Source organism: Rasamsonia byssochlamydoides, assembly GCF_041956645.1.
Source record: "Rasamsonia byssochlamydoides strain NRRL 3658 unplaced genomic scaffold VTN77scaffold_91, whole genome shotgun sequence".
NCBI lineage: Eukaryota > Fungi > Ascomycota > Eurotiomycetes > Eurotiales > Trichocomaceae > Rasamsonia > Rasamsonia byssochlamydoides.
In genome coordinates, this window is record NW_027192474.1 from 37,750 (window position 1) to 53,444 (window position 15,695).

At 47.9% G+C, this 15,695-nt stretch overlaps 5 protein-coding genes and 1 non-coding gene across 6 annotated transcripts, besides 2 other annotated features; 1 reads left to right on the forward strand and 5 right to left on the reverse strand.

Annotated features, from left to right (window-relative positions):
- Positions 1–794: 794 nt before the first annotated feature.
- VTN77DRAFT_t131 lies at positions 795–902 on the reverse strand. The gene has a single exon. It is a non-coding gene; the product is annotated as a tRNA-Arg (tRNA).
- A 1,456-nt stretch (positions 903–2,358) lies between these two features.
- Positions 2,359–2,814, reverse strand: VTN77DRAFT_9654 (uncharacterized protein; the record flags this gene model as incomplete). Its single annotated transcript, XM_069426285.1, has 3 exons — positions 2,359–2,401; positions 2,465–2,687; positions 2,778–2,814. 3 exons carry the CDS (start codon positions 2,812–2,814, stop codon positions 2,359–2,361), a joined length of 303 nt encoding a protein of 100 aa, XP_069273769.1.
- A 1,116-nt stretch (positions 2,815–3,930) lies between these two features.
- Positions 3,931–4,399, reverse strand: VTN77DRAFT_9655 (uncharacterized protein; the record flags this gene model as incomplete). The annotated part of the gene is made up of 2 exons (XM_069426286.1): positions 3,931–4,270; positions 4,332–4,399. 2 exons carry the CDS (start codon positions 4,397–4,399, stop codon positions 3,931–3,933), a joined length of 408 nt encoding a protein of 135 aa, XP_069273770.1.
- Positions 4,400–8,224: 3,825 nt separating this feature from the next.
- Positions 8,225–9,198, forward strand: VTN77DRAFT_9656 (uncharacterized protein; the record flags this gene model as incomplete). The annotated part of the gene is made up of 2 exons (XM_069426287.1): positions 8,225–8,898; positions 9,162–9,198. The coding sequence occupies 2 exons, from the start codon at positions 8,225–8,227 to the stop codon at positions 9,196–9,198; spliced, it is 711 nt and encodes a 236-aa protein (XP_069273771.1).
- A 726-nt stretch (positions 9,199–9,924) lies between these two features.
- Positions 9,925–10,076: a sequence feature (Protein overlapping with rRNA (VTN77DRAFT_9657, KAL1962456.1) was converted to a misc_feature.).
- A 60-nt stretch (positions 10,077–10,136) lies between these two features.
- Positions 10,137–10,233: a sequence feature (Protein overlapping with rRNA (VTN77DRAFT_9657, KAL1962456.1) was converted to a misc_feature.).
- A 331-nt stretch (positions 10,234–10,564) lies between these two features.
- On the reverse strand, positions 10,565–12,342 carry VTN77DRAFT_9658 (uncharacterized protein; the record flags this gene model as incomplete). Its single annotated transcript, XM_069426288.1, has 3 exons — positions 10,565–11,977; positions 12,047–12,219; positions 12,297–12,342. 3 exons carry the CDS (start codon positions 12,340–12,342, stop codon positions 10,565–10,567), a joined length of 1,632 nt encoding a protein of 543 aa, XP_069273772.1.
- Positions 12,343–14,215: 1,873 nt separating this feature from the next.
- Positions 14,216–15,145, reverse strand: VTN77DRAFT_9659 (uncharacterized protein; the record flags this gene model as incomplete). The annotated part of the gene is made up of 2 exons (XM_069426289.1): positions 14,216–15,048; positions 15,100–15,145. The coding sequence occupies 2 exons, from the start codon at positions 15,143–15,145 to the stop codon at positions 14,216–14,218; spliced, it is 879 nt and encodes a 292-aa protein (XP_069273773.1).
- Between the last annotated feature and the right edge of the window lie 550 nt (positions 15,146–15,695).

Genomic DNA, 15,695 nt, shown 5'->3' on the forward strand with positions numbered 1-15,695 from the left:
TCTGGCTGAATGGCAAAAGTGGAGAGGAAAAAGAAAGTAAGTCCATCAATAATATTAGACGGAATTTGAAAACTATTGTTTTTGGATTTAACGTTTAGGATGCGTTCCTTACATTACTGAGTAAATCTGGTTGGTAGGTACCTGATACGCGAGTGTTGTAGACGGGGCCGACAGACATGTGTCCTTGCGCAGGCCGATTATCAATGTTAGGACGGTATTCGACCGCAATTCCGTTCCCGAAAAAAGTGCTATTACCATAGAAAAAAAAAGAGAAAAGGAAAGGAAAAGAAAAAAGGGCGCCTCTCCTACAATAGATTTTGTATATGTATGTACTGTGTATGGAGTATCACGTGAGACATAAAGCACGTGACGTAAAGGGTTTGATTACTAATCAGTAGTGTGATTATGTAATCGTGTTATATCAATTGGTGTCACGTGACTAGTGAGAAGCTTTCGCATGTTTTTAGTCTTTGAATCAATAAAACCATGCAATTGTATCCCAACTTGGAGAATAAAGTAAGTAATACCTTGGTATACTTGGGCGCTTTTTGAAATTCATATTGATGATAAATCTGATTTCATACGAAGTAATGTGGCACCAGTGACCAAGCTTTGTCTATCAGCAACCCATCGTCCATGGAAATAAATACATAGGTCCAGGAAAAAAAATTTATCCCTCTCTACGTATCCTAAATAATAGTCCCGCCGGACGAAAGAAAAAAAAATTCGCCCAAAAAAAGGCAAGAAGAAAAAAATGAAGGGCGCAAAAAAGAAACCTTTTAAGTTGTGTGACTCGACCGACGCAGGATTCGAACCTGCGATCTTCCGCACACCAGGTGCTCTCCAGCTCAGCTGTGCGCCGGAACCGGAAACGGATGCCTTATCCACTAGGCCAGTCGGCCGGTTCTTGTTGGAGGCACGGGACAGGTAATGCTTTATTACGCAACTCAGCTTTCGATCTCTAAAGGAAAAAATAAATCGAACAGGCTTCTTGAACTTGGACGTGTGACTTGGGATGTTGGATATGTTGATGCGATTATTTATTTTTAGGCTAAATAATTTCGGCTTTTTATGGGTTTATAAAGATAGTGATAATAATTGGGGAGTAGTTGTATATAACGTCTACGAAGCGTCTAGAAAATATATATATTTTCGGGTATTACTTACGTTGAAAGCCTTTCTTTTTTTGCCAAGGCACTCCATATCCGAGCCAGATCTCAAAAGACCTTCTATAAAACATCTTCTATTCCATAATCATTTATACCATTTTTCTTCATCCCAAAAAGGGAGAAATAGATACGTAATTCAAAGGTCAACTTTCCAGGAAAATGGCCCCAGAGCCAGATACTTTCACGGAGCGATTGAAATAATACCCTCACACCCAACCAACCAACCAACCACGACTTCTTGATACGTATTTATTGGGCGATAGCTAGAAACCAGGTCGACCGATTGGCACAGACTAATATTAGAGTATTCGAAGTTCTGATCATCGAGAAAGTCCAAGAATTCGTTCTGAGCTGAGCGAGGGCAAGTTCCGTTCGCCTCGGAGAACCGATAATAATCCATATATATACTGTATGAACAACACAAACAAGGGCGCTGCTGTCTCGAGGATGTAAAGGCAAATTATGTCGGAATTATTATCAATAATATCTCTCGCGCAGGTTATTATTATATATATGCGCAAATTTGACTTCTTACTTAAATGAGAGATCCGAAGTTCCCAAGGGATAGATAGACCCTGGTGGGTTCACAAAAAGCAGGTAAGACAAGGCAAGGCAACTGGGCAGATGAATGCCTCCGCAAGCACTTCTGCAAGCGGCCATGAGTGACGCCGGTGAGGAGATCTGCAAGTCTGGTTGAAGAATGGCGCGCCATCAGCGCTAATAGTGAGTGAAGTCTGTTCTGTTTCCGGCTGCCTGGCTTAAATTTTGGGCAGTGAGTTGCTCTGTCTGACGTTCTGAATATTTGCAAAGCATGTGTTTGGATCTATATCAGCCCTCTTTTAAATCTTTTTTTTTTCTGGTTGAAAATTCTGTAAATGGTAGCAGGCAGGTAGGTCACGGCCAGCAGCACAGCCCGTAGATGTGACCACATCATAGATGATCTCAGCCCCCTAGGGTCCCCTAGTTGAGAACCGTGGAAGGCAGCAAAATTAGTGTCTGTAGTGGCATTGAGATCAGCATATGCAGGCAGACGCCTCGAGGAACCGTCTTTGCAATATTGGCAGATGGATTGAGCAACTCCGGAAGAAACCTGGCTCAACAAGACAATGACGGATCCCCAAGTGAGCCATGGAGAGCTGCCTTGGAGGCGTTATACAGATTACCTGCCATGGGATACCCTGAGCCCTTTTCACGCAGGTGCGGCAGCACGGCCCGGTAGAGATTGAGAGGGCCTAGGGTATTAGTCTGCAGCGTCTCCTCCAGCATTCCTGTCTGGACATAGGCTCATTATTGACCTCCCGTGGAGGGCGAGGAGGTCCTGAATGGTAGCTTTGATCTGCGCTAGGGGCCCGTTGTGGTCCAGTCGGACCGGCGTAATTCCCTCCTCCAGGTGGGCGAGTTTCCGAGGGTGACGACGCGAGGCAGCGATAACGCGAGCGGCGCAGCAAGCGAGTTCCAGCCCAAACCCAGACGAGTAATGAGCCAGTCCAAGTCGACAGAACAAATGAACAATATCAGCTGTCGAGTTTCAGACGGACAATTGAGCGAGGTGAGGGATGGAAGTTAAGCCTCTGTGGTTTATCCTACTCTCAACAAGGACCGGCGTACAGTCAGGATACGGAGTACAGAGGTCCATGATGTCCATTTCCGGGCCTAAACGGAGCTTAGTTCAACGGCCGGGGGTATAGAAACGGACGCTTCATTGTTCTGGAGGAACTCGGATATAAGAGATAGCGAGCTGGTCTTTCACCGATGGCTGGAGACCCTGGTCACCACGGAGCTATTAACCTCTTTTGACTTGTCGATAGCAAATATCGTATCAGATAAGGTATGTCCACAGCGTTCAGAATTATATGAAGATCTGCCAGGGCTGCTTTGTTGCCCCGAAATGGAATGGGCTGTTGCCAGGCATACCTTAGGAGCTACCTAAGGTGGCTAGAAGGTAGGTAGCTAATGCAGGTAGTGCATCGAAGGACTACCTATGTAGTCATAAATGCCTCGGCAAAATGACTCGTCAAATGTTCATTTGCTCTGAAATTTGATGAAGCCGATTCTCTCAAAAACATAAGATACAGGCAGGTCATCGATGGACCGGTCGTCTGCAGACACGGCGTACGCAGAGCGATGGGCTGCTGGACTGGTAGGAACGAAATGGAGCATTTCTGTCGGCTGGAGACGAGAATTTGGCCGGGAAACGCTGCGTGTTTGCAGAGCTTTGTACGCGGGTCTTGGAAGCCCGATGCTTCCTCGTAGAGACTGTCTTCCCCATCCTATTCTATGAGTTTCCTAGTTGCGTAGGTGTTGGATCTGGAAGGACAGATATCTGGGAGACTGCTCCGACTACAATGTGCGGTCCACGTAGAAAGAACGATCATTGGGGAACAACACGTATAGCGTGCACGTCCTTTACTCCCTGGCAACCAAGGAGATTCTCGTTCCAGTACAACCGTTCGTCGCAGCTCTGCGACCCCGGAAATCAAGCTGACCAACCTCGTAGGATGTCAGTTGGATGGGGGGACGTTCAAACTACATATGAGCCCCAGTCCACGCGTGAGGGGCGGAAGGCAACGTGCTTTGCCGGATCTTATGATGAAGCCATCATGGAATATGACTGGTAATGAATTCAATCACACTATCATGATAGGGTTGGAAGACAAAATTCGTCGTAGAGACCAAATGATTCCCATTCCTGGCAAAAGAGCGTTTAGACGAGAATCCCTACAAGGAACTAGAGCCCAAAGTTGCCCCTTTCTCATTAGATTCAAGATGACGGCGGCAAGACACATTCGACAAGGGAAACCTGACTCCGACAATCGTAGATCTTGCTCATGACGAGTCCAGCCTGCTCGATAATCGCCTTGAATTCGGCCGGAGTCCGCTCGATGCCGTTGATGACACTCATCATCGTGATGTCCCGCTGGTGGCTGTACCGGGTGAAATAGCCGTAGTTGGCCGGCAGGGGCTCGGGCGCCGGCTTGATGCCCTCAGAGCCGACGGTGGTGTTCATCACCTGGTCGCAGATGAGGACGCGCGAGTTTTCGCGCATGCTCGGCTGCAGAGCCTTGAGGATCCAGACGCAGTAGTCGTCGGACCAGTCATGCCTGATGGAGAAAACAATATCAGCACTCGATGCCGCTGAAACCCACCAAGTGACTGACATACAGGATGTACCGCAGCCAATACACATCGGCTCCCTCGACGGGGTTTTGGTCGAAAAAGTTGTGGGTCATGAATTTCACGCGTCCCTGGCTCAGAGCGGTGGGGTTTTCCTGGGGCCAGACCTCTTTCTGGGCCTGTTCGAGCACGGGGGCTCGATCCTGGACAATGAAGCTCAGGTCCGGATACAGACGGGACAGCTGGAGGCAGAAACCACCTGCGTCGATTGTCAAACCCCCTAGTTACAGTAGTTACAGTACAGTACAGTACACAATTATCGCAGAAATCCCTCCTTCCTCCAAACTGCAAGATATCTGTCCAACAACTGCAAAACTCACTTTCATCGCACGTTCTTAGGGAACCGGGAAACCTTTCTTTCTTTCGGGCTTCTGCCGTGTCGGTGTCGAGAATCAGTCCCTCCTCCTCACTCCTGAGAGAAACCGGAAGTCCGTCTCAAAAAAAAAAAAACTAACCTCAGGGCCGTCTGATTGATACTCTCTGCAAAGCTTAAAACCATTGAGACAGGAGACCTTTTTGGTTTTTTTGTTTTTAAAAAAAAGTAGGCAAGTAGAGAAATCCAAATCTTGTTTATGCATTTCTCTGTAAATCTACAAGCAAAACTCCCATAATTGATTTTGCTCACAGCTGGCCACAGTTTCCATCTAGACCAGCACGAAGGGTTGCACGAAAAAAAGAATAGTCAATTTAATCTGAAATGGCAGAAAGTAGCAGGGCATATAAACAGTGTTCTAATTGCCGGACAGGTGCTCAGAAGTATAGCGAGATGAAGATCCTAACAGTGCCAGTTTAAATGATAGAAGGTTAAAAAGTAAACAGACTACCTCAACAGTTGAAGGTAGTCAATTTTTGAGCAGATGAGGGAGAGCCTGCAAAAGCAACGAAGAGATGCCTCAATGGGGCCACTGGTTGCATAGGAGTCAACAGCCAAGACATAAAGTCAGTTTGAGAGCATGACCGCTGCGTATTCCGGAACCTTCAGCACAGACACCAGTCCAGTCAGATATTCATGCAGAGATGTTATTTATAGAGGGTTAAGAAACGACGTTGGCATTCTTATTGTGTGGAGAATACCATTGTTTAGGTGATATTCTTTATAAGGAATCTCCTAACATAGTGAATATCATATATGGGTTGGCATTGGTTGATATTATCTAAATTTATCCTCTGTCGTGCCCAGGCTTCTCTGAACCAGATTGTTGTTGTCCATGCAACTCATTTGCTCCTGAGCTACTCTAATATTCCAAAGCGTATGTACCAATCTTCTAGATCCATGGATTCTGCAGCAGCTGTGATCTCAATTTCAGAGATATCGAGCTTGTCCAGAGACATCCGCTTGTAACTGCGAAATAGGCAGTATCCTGGACTTTATCGAACTCTAAATTAAAACGCTCGACTTGACATTTTGGGGTTGGAGACTGTTGCCTCTTCCAGAACGGGATTCTCATCCTAGACTCTAGGTCCTTTGGAGACTTCCGTCGCAGGAGCTGGAGAATGGTCTCCGCGTTCATGGGATCCCAAATTTGGACCGGCTGCTCCAAACCCATCCAAAATGGCCCACCCAAAATGACACTTTTCCCCCTTGATACTCTTCTTCTTCATCAGATACCTAAGGAGATAAACACTAGCATCAGCATCATTTCTTAGGAAAAGTTCAAGAAGGTTAGAAATCTCCCTGGGGCAAGCTAATTTATAGATAAAGATAATAGAGTTAAGTAAGAACAAAGTCTAAAGAGTCCATATAAGATTTATTTAGTCCTCTATATAAGAAGATTCATATTTAACTAGCCATTAAAGGAGCTATTCGTTAGGAGAAGCCCTATAGTTAAGGAGATATTTTGTCACTTTAATGCCTAAAGAACAATTTTCCCGCCTGAAAATTCCCGAGGTTGCCCCCAAAGAGGCAGACACAAGTAGACTAAGAACATTGCTGTGGTTGAGAAAGCTGGGGGACGTGGTCACTTTCTGAGATACAAAGCTGAGACAACCTCTATCAAATACTTGAAAATCGCTACGCAGAACATTCGAGCTGATCGGACACGATCAGATGGCTCGATAGAGGCCTACATTTTGCGAAAAAAGGTCATCGAGGCCCGGAGGGATAGTTTCAAGTCTCTCCTCGAGTTCCGAGGCTGAAAAGCTGTTGCCGAGACCGGTTAGAAGGGAGTGTGTTGCCAACCGATATTGTTCACCAGATTGATATACCGGTCATCCTTATCTTTCACTCTGGCAAATCTTTTGTCGGACTCGATGTATCATGGACGAAACGCACCGTGTCTTCTTTGGTCAACTCGTGAAGTTTCCGTCGAAGGCCGCCGCCGCCAGGGCAAGAAGAAAAGGATTGCTCAAACTCATTAATGACCGACTGGATACGCAGACTTTGATATCCAGCAATTTCGTCCACATCTTAAGGCATTCGGCCATCACCCAATAATTACCATCGAATTCGTCGAGCCCATCGATGAAAAAAAACAGAACTTGTGACCTGCAACAAGCTTGCCGCTCTTAATTAATGAATCAAAATTGGCAATAATCTCTGGATATCAAAATGGCGTATTATTTCTCAGTGTCGGATTGGTAGAATTAGAGCCTGCTTTCCAAAGTTTGGGAAATACGATTCTCGGGCCTCACGTCGCAGTCTTGACTCGTCGAGTTCACCGTGGGAGTTAATGCTATTATCGGTGGTCAAGTGTTCACCTCGAAGCTGTCTTGACTATCTGAGGGATGCATGGGTGCTGAGTCATGATTCTGCCCCGGGTCGTTTGGCGAGGATTCGTCTACTCCATGCTCCTCCAGACTGGTTTGTAATTCCTCAGAATGCCATGTTTCCAAACTGCAGACGGATTCTGAGTCGCTGTCTATCCAGGATTGTGGAAGAGCCATCTGAAAGTTTTGGCATGAGCTTCTTCAATGGTATCCTCCCGGGTGTACGTACTGTACATGGTGTCGAATCGCAGCTTCATCAGGATCCTGTCTTCCTTAGGAATTGTGGTTGTGGCCTGTGCTTGCTTACTTGTCTACCATCACATCTACCATATTTCGTCAGCCTTTGGAGTTACCTAGGCTGGGCAGTTGCCAGCGATTACCCGAAACAATGAAAGGGATGGAAAACCATGGAATGAGGGAAGGTGGGTTTGGCTTGTTTATAAGAGGCCTGTATGCCTACTTTTTTTTTTTTGTGGGGCTCTTCCGTCATTCGTTCTCTTTCTTTCTGATAATTATATATTACCGTCGCCTTTGTTGTCTGATGTGGCTAAAAAGGTCGCCTTTTTGCTTTGCCGGGCATGTATTTCCTTCCATTGTCGTTATCTACATTAATTGCTGACAAACGAATGGATGCTTTTACCCTGTCATCATCGACACAACTCGTGGCTGTTTGACGAGGGAACTTGCCAACCAGGACAGTTTACCACTGTGCCGTTTTCTATACAGTGATGTATATGCAGAGGCAGAGTCACTGTTGCCCTTGTTGACGGCATCTGCCATTCAAAATGATATTCGACCCGGACTGCCGCATATACGGAAACATTGTCTCTTTGATCGATTTTCATTTTGATGAAAACCGATCTGCGCTCTCTCTCAACGGCGGTTGCTTTGTTCATATTCCATTCATTCCCACCGGGTAACACCTTCGTTCTTCGCTGATATCGACGCCATGTTCCGTCCATGACTATCGAATTCCTCCCCTTGGGGGTCACGCCAAGCATCTATAAGGGCATAAATATGCGACTCTGCAAGATGGTGAGAGATACTTATCTGGATCATCATCAAACATTTGCTTGCTTCTTGCTCTTCTCGATAACACGATATTTTCAGGTCTACTTTTCAGGTCTACCATACATCTTTTCCAATCTTTTTCGAGGCACTCTATATTCTTCGGTATGACTTCGTCTCTGATGCATCTGACTGTAGCCGCTGCATCTGCAGCGGCACTCGCAGGGCTGCTTATATCTAACCCTTCGGCTGCTCTTCCAGGCCTGGGACTCAAACCGGCGGGCCTTGAACTTGGCTATGGTCTTCCATATCCACTCTTGGTCCTGATCAACCCTTTGAGTAAGTCCCTGTCTGGACCAGATCTGCTGTCTCGTGCTCCTCCTGCTGAAGGGCTCATGTCTGTTGAGACCGTCGTGAACGACGACAAGACGCTTCCGAATACAACGAATATCACTCGCGAGCACGCACCAGATCAATGGGATGCCATACGCGTTAGGGAAATCGATCCCAAGGGATTCTTCCACCTCGGTGACGATGGCGTCCTGCGTAGCTTCGACGGCAACAAGAAGGTGGTCGCCTACCGGCGGCTCAGCCCGGGTGAAATCCGACTTAACATCGACCAGTTCGTGAAGGCAGCGGTGCCATCTCGTTCCAGGAACCAGAACACTCAGATCTTCCGCGATGCTCTAGTCAAGCACCTGGACGAAGTCTACGAGGGGGTCGATGGCCGTGACGTGACGGATCCGATGGATCTGTGGTACCCAAGCGAGAGCAGTAGTCCTGCATGGGAGCCGCCAGTTAAATGGCAAGAGACAGATGGCGGAGGAATGGGTAGTTGCAGGTACGTTTTTATATCATATATCTCCTCTTCCTATTTCCTTTTTCTTCCCTTTGGATACCGTTATCTCTCACAGTCGTCATCTTCGTTGTTATATTACTTACATATGTACATATTTAGGAATGATATTATCAGTCCTCCCGAACAAGGCCCATGCAACGGAAGGTTCATAATATGTAATGCCAACGAGCAATGTGAGCAGCAAATTCCGAGATGTCCGGTTTGCACGGGTAAGGACGCATATACTGAGAGGTGGTGTACTCCAGCTGGACCAGTGGCATGAGGGCGATTTTCCAGCGGTAGGAATTCTTTTTTTTTTTCATTTTCCTTCCTTCCTTCATTCTTTCCTCTATTTCTTCTCTTTTCTATTTTTTTTTTGCCCATTTTCACTCCATCTAATCCATTTCTAATTTTAACTATTCCCCTTTGTATGTACATGTCGATGCTTTTTTTAAATTGGGCTTAGCTTCTGTTTTTTTTTTGGCATCAGGGGGTGTGGACCGTGTGGTGACTGGTGGCTGGTCCACTATTGCTACGGTCTCATCAGATGACAAACAGGATTTACAAATGGTTATGTAGGAGTAATTACTTTGCTGCTGTTTGTGTGATTGTTTGCTTGGCTTCATCTACTTCTATCTATCTACTCTATTATCATGGAAATACACTTTTATCGTTACATTTTGCAAGTCTAATTCAGCAAATTAAATTACCTTAGGTAGGTATAAGTCTCTATATTGGTTGGTCAGGTGCGTACACATACAGGTCACACGACCTACTGGGCACCTTTTCTGTCATCTTGCCTAGGTACGATACCAACTCATAACCTACTTACCTTATGTGCCTATTGTAGTGCAGGTGTGATCATCGACCATGGTGGATCACATAGAACCTTTTTCAACCATGTTAACTATGTAGAAAATTACAGTATGTGTTCGGTTCCGCTGTGGTAAGGTATGATCCCAAAGGTCAAGCCATGACGTGTCTAAGTATAAGCAATTTATACAGTGAAACCGCGAATGGCTCATTAAATCAGTTATTGTTTATTTGATAGTACCTTACTATATGGATACCTATAGTAATTCTAGAGCTAATACAGGCTGAAAACCCCGACTTTGGAAGGGGTATATTTATTAGATAAAAAAAACCAATGCCCTTTAGGGCTCCTTGGTGATTTATGATAACTTAATGAATTACATGGCCTTGTGCCAGTAATGGTTTATTTAAATTTCTGCCCTATCAACTTTCGATGGTAGGATAATGGCCTACGATGGTGGTGATAGGTAATAGGGAATTAGGGTTCAATAATTCTAGAGAGGGAGCCTGAGAAACAGCTACCATTATTAGTCTAAGGAAGGCATCAGGCGCGCAAATTACCTAATCCCCAAGTTCACATCGGGAGGTAGTGACAATAAATACTGATACAGGGCTCTTTTGGATCTTGTAATTGGAATGAGTACATTCTAAATCCCTTAACAAGGAACAATTGGAGGGCAAGTCTGGTGTATATATATATATATATAGGATAGGATCTTGTACCATAACCCTCTTTTTGTTTAATAACTCCAACGCCGTCGCCATCGCCAAATTCTACGCCCGGGGTATTCTGTTTCCATAAAACAAAGCATGAAGTACAAAGGAGAAAAGAAAAAGAAAGACAGACAGACGACAGTCACGGCAAATTGATATCAAAATCCTCTGAATCATCCGCCACCCTCCCCACAATACATCTCGTCCGATCCAACAGCGCCTCCAACCCCGGCGAGTCAGAGTCAGCCATCTGACGATGCCGCAGCAGCAAATGCTCCATGAAGCTGGCCAGGTTTCCAAACACCGGCGCCGGGCCATGCCGCTCCGCACAGCAGAAAACGCACCCAAACGTGCCCACCGAGCCATCCGTCTTCTCGGGAATGCGCTTCATGTGCACGTGCGATTTGGCCAGGAACACCCAGCGGTACCGGATGCCGGTTTGTTCGTGGACGCGCACTTCGCCGTCGTACTTCCATGACGATCGACGAGAGGAGTCCCCCCGAACGGGCCCTTCGTAGCAGCATTTCGAGCAGCGCCAGAACGGGATCTCGTCGTACATCCCTGAGGGACGCATGCGGATTGTAAACGCCTTCTTTAGGCCAAGTTGTAGTTTCCAGGCGCCTTTGCAGAAACCCGCGAAATTGTTCTCCTCGCAGGGGAGATATAGAGTCATGGATGTCCCGCTCGAGATGGGCAGCGTTGTTCCGCTCGTGGAGGAATGGCTGGAATGGCGGGAAATGATGGACGAGGCGGTCCGGACTTGGGCGGAGGTGCTTCTTTCTGGTGTTAGACTGCCCCAGCCGTCCGGATCGAAGATTTCCATCGTCTCCGAAGCGTATGATCGATCTGGGATAGTCGAAGCCGGATCCTCCTCGGGATCTGTCTGTGCCCACGGGTTGACTTCATCAGGGGAGTAGTATCCACGAGGACTGTGATTTGGCAATGGTCGTCCCTGATGAGCGTCCGGGAACGTCGACATTCCCGCGTCTAACCTGTTCCTGTGCGGATTTCTTTCTTCCGCTGCCTCAGTGACAGGCGGGATGTGAAATTGATTCTCAGTACTGTGACGGTGTTTCCGCAGATTGCTGAAGAGGGACCGTGTTCGAGTGGACAAGGTCGAGTCCCCGGATGCCCGTCTTGCCTCGTGAGTGTATGGAGTGGATTGTTCATGACGATTCCAGTGCGAATGGGCAGGCTCGCTGGTGGACAACGTGCTGAAACTCCCCGTCGAAGAGAGCGTGCTGACATGCGAGAGTCGCTGCTCCGGCGGAGACTGCGAAAGCGGAGAGTATCCAGTCGCCGTCGGAGGATTCGTCGCAGGAGGATTGCCAGGTGCTATTCGCAGCGGCTCAGCCTGCGCCAGCCTCTGATACAGCTGGCACAACGCCATAACCGCGTCGACCCGGCTGTTATCCGAAGCGATCTGCAAGGTACCGAAATCAACCTCCACGTCGCGGGTGAACGACATCGACAGGTTTGTCAGTAGCGCCATCTGCAGGTTGATGATGATGTCTTTTAGTTGCTCGCGAGCGATATGGTCGCCTTGCGCGTACCGCTGAGGAAAGCAGCCGCAAGCTTTGTCAGTTGATGTCTTCTTGAACATGGCTTATGTTGACTGACTCACCTCTCCGAACCGTCGATAGTCATTGTCGTACTGACCCTGGACGATAACCGGGCCGAGGGTGAGCGAGGTTTCGAGTTCCTTGGTTGGACGATTCTCCAGAGCCTGCTTCCTTTCTAGTCTCCTCGCCTTGATACGTTTGACCAGCTCGCTTCCATCGTTGTAGGCAGAGATAACTGCGATAGTTGTCAGCTAGGGAAAACCCCACATTCAGAAGTAGTCCTTTTATCGACCAGGGAGGTCAATGACGTACTCGCTGCCACGCACGACACGACTGCCAATACCTCGGCGCCTGACATTGTAACACAGTCCAGCGGAAGGCTGAGCGGGTAACAGTGTGCCGCTCAGCCTGAATATTGCAAAAGGAAGGCAGCTAGACAGCTGAAAGCAGAGCAGGAAAAGATCCGTTAGCTCAGAAACAAGTGATTGTAAAGTACAATCGTAGAGTAAGAAGAATATCATAAGGGACCAAAGAGATAGGAAAAGAAACAAGGCTGCAGCTGAGTCACGGAGATAGTAACGATATATATTACAGCTGGGCAAGACGGAGTTAGGGCACGACCTATCAACTGTATGTACAGTAAGTGAGGCTCGCGACTACAGCCTATGAGGCTCTCGCTATCGCCTAGGGATTAGGGATGCCTGAAGCCTGAAGCCACAGGGCTCTGCGGGCGCCAACACGGCAATATACCCGCCATCGGGCGTCATTCGCCCCATGCGCAGGGGTTATAACTCTGACAGTCACGCACTTCGTCGTTTGTACCGGTAGCGGAGATGGCAGTATACACATGCTGTATGCGTGGGACATCAGCAGTAGGATCAGACGAGACTGGCAGAAAAGACACAATGCGTGGACAGATCACTTGCGGCAACTGTGTTCGAAATACGGGATGGAGACCTCAGATTGGTGGTACAGCATGATTTTCACAGTCCACGGCATCCAGAGCATTTACAACGGCATTGACAATTGCCAGGTATACTGCCAGGTATACCAATTGAGGACTTCGCAAATGCCAATCTGGCCTGAGTCCTGAAAGATCGATACATACATACTGTAGTGAACCAACATCGTCGCTGCCATGATTGGACCGTCACCTTCTAAGCCACATTCCAAAATTAAATATTAATAACGCTCGCCTTGAATTTGACTGGGCGTGCCCCACGGGCGTGATCGGAGTTTCGTTTCAAGTCGAGTCGGTCACTCGAGTCATCCTCGAGTTAACATCCCTAGGCCCCGGGGTTAATGAACGGTTAAAGTTAGCCCTATATGGAGTACATGGGTCTGGGGAATGCTTCCAAGAAGGGCACCGACTCAGTTTCCGATAATTAATAATATCCCTCCGTAGAGAAGAGGGCAGTGCGCCCTGGACCCTGGTTGGAAGCCTGGAAGGGCATTTGCTGGTTGGCTGGCGTGCAGCCTAGCCTGCAGATAAGTTGGACGGTTAAACCATTCATAGAGCTGAGCGAACGCCTAGACGAGACGCCATTGTTCCAATTTCATCGAGCCACGGTTTCAGCTGCGTGTTCGAACTTCTCGGCACAGATTTCCGTCTGACTTGCAGTTTAATATGATGGGTTGTACAGATGAAAAATTGAACAAATGAACTGGTTAGTAGTAGACAGGATGTCAGATAGGGAAGGGATAGGGGAGATTACAGTAGAGAAAGAGAAAGAGAAAAGCACGGGGAAGTTCTCACTGTAGGGTCACGTGTACTGTATGGCAGTATACTCAACACTCCTGCTGATATATATCACGGCAGGAATAATACTACGAAAATAGTTTCATTTTTATCAGGTAACATAAAAAAAAAGTACAGTATGCCATTCTGATCCCAATCAGCGACCTAGTATAATGACAAGACAAAACAAAAGCAGAGATCATAATTCCCAGACGTGATATCGTTCAAATAAATACTCCTAACGCCATCGAGGCATGTCCAGCAGCTCCATTACTGAAGGAAGAGAAATAGATAAATCATGAGATCTCATAGACATCGTAAAAAAGCACATAAAACAAACCACATGAACCACCCTGCTGAAATAACTCGCTGATCCGCCCAATCCAAGATTATCCATCCATCAAGACAACAAACGCCCAGTGCCCACAAAATGCAGATAAGAAGAGCCGTTGTTCATAGTGATCGTGAGAAAGCATGGGAACGTGGAAAGTGGTCAGCAACAGGAGCTTTTCCGTTTGGCCGCCTGTGTCGGAGACTGAACCTCTTCATTCAACACCAGCCCAGGCGGAAAGCCTAACCAGCTCCGTCGCTTGTCAACAGCACCCAAGCGCAAGGTCCCATTACCGTCGACACCGGCCGCGTCATGAGAGGCATTACGACCATCTCCATTGGCCCTGGTCCTTGAAGATAAGCTCGACTCGCCCAGCTGCTTGTTGCGCTGCTCGACCAACTTCCGCGCGATGACACGGAATACTTCCTCGACGCCTTCACCGTCCTTGGCACTGATCTCGTGACAACAATCCCAGCCGATGTCTTGACCCCAGAAACCACTGCTGCGCTTGCTGTCCGGGCTCTGCAGGGTTGTGGAGGAGTTGCCATATCCGGCGGTAGGCGGCGGAGTGGATGCCTGAGACGGATAGAGCTGCTCGGCGACGTAGGCGATGGTGCGCTCAAAGGGCACTTTGCGACGGGACGGATCCAGTGCGACGATGTCCGATTTGGTGCCCACGACGTGGATCACGATGGGGTTGTCTTCTCCGAGATTCTTCTTCAGCTCCTGCAGCCAGCCTGTCATCTCGCGGAAGCTAGCCTCGTCCGTAATGTCGTAGCAGAGCAGGCAGGCATTGGCGCCGCGGTAGTAGAGACGCGAGATGCTGCGGAAGCGTTCCTGGCCGGCCGTGTCCCAGATCTGCAGGCGGACGATGGTGTCGGAGGTGCTGTCGAGGACACGTTTGGTGACAAACGACGCACCGACGGTTGAGGTGGTGGTGGCTGGATCGAAGGAGTTTTTGACGAAGCGGTTGACGAGGGATGTCTTGCCGACACCTGTAATCGTTTTAGCAGGATGAAAAGCAGATAAGAGGATTATTGACAGACCTTGGGCGCCTAGCACGACGATTTTGGCCTCGAGAGAGGAGCTCATGGCGGGGCTACCAAGCAAGCAGGCTGGATCATGATCCAGCAGAAGTGGCTAGGTATATAAAAGAACCAGAATAAGCAGTGTAAATAGGCAGAAGAAAGAGACTGATCTGTGAATGTCGTCTCTGTGCAGCCTGCTGGGAGTCAAGAGGCTGACCGTGCGGAAGGGTGGTGCGGCACCGCGGGACAAGGTCATCTTGTAATTACCCCAGCCAGAGTCACGGTGCCGAGATCAGCTGGCCTACTGCCTGTTCCCTAACATCCTGTCTTGTCTTTTGATTACAAACGCTGAGAGTCATGCCTATTGTGAATCATCTGTCAGCTTCAGCTTCAGTTGTTCTGCTCGATATTATTATTGCATACTATCAGATGGGCGGTCTTGTAGTGTAGGTAGTGGGGGCCCGATTGGAGAGAAGCCACCGCTTATTAATAAAATAATATTCCATTCGCGAGGTCAACTCCACACTAATATTGCACAGCAGACAGACCAGTGCAACCTCTCGTCAGCGAAGACGTCAAAGAGAGATTGAGCAGGAGTGAACGATAAAATACCG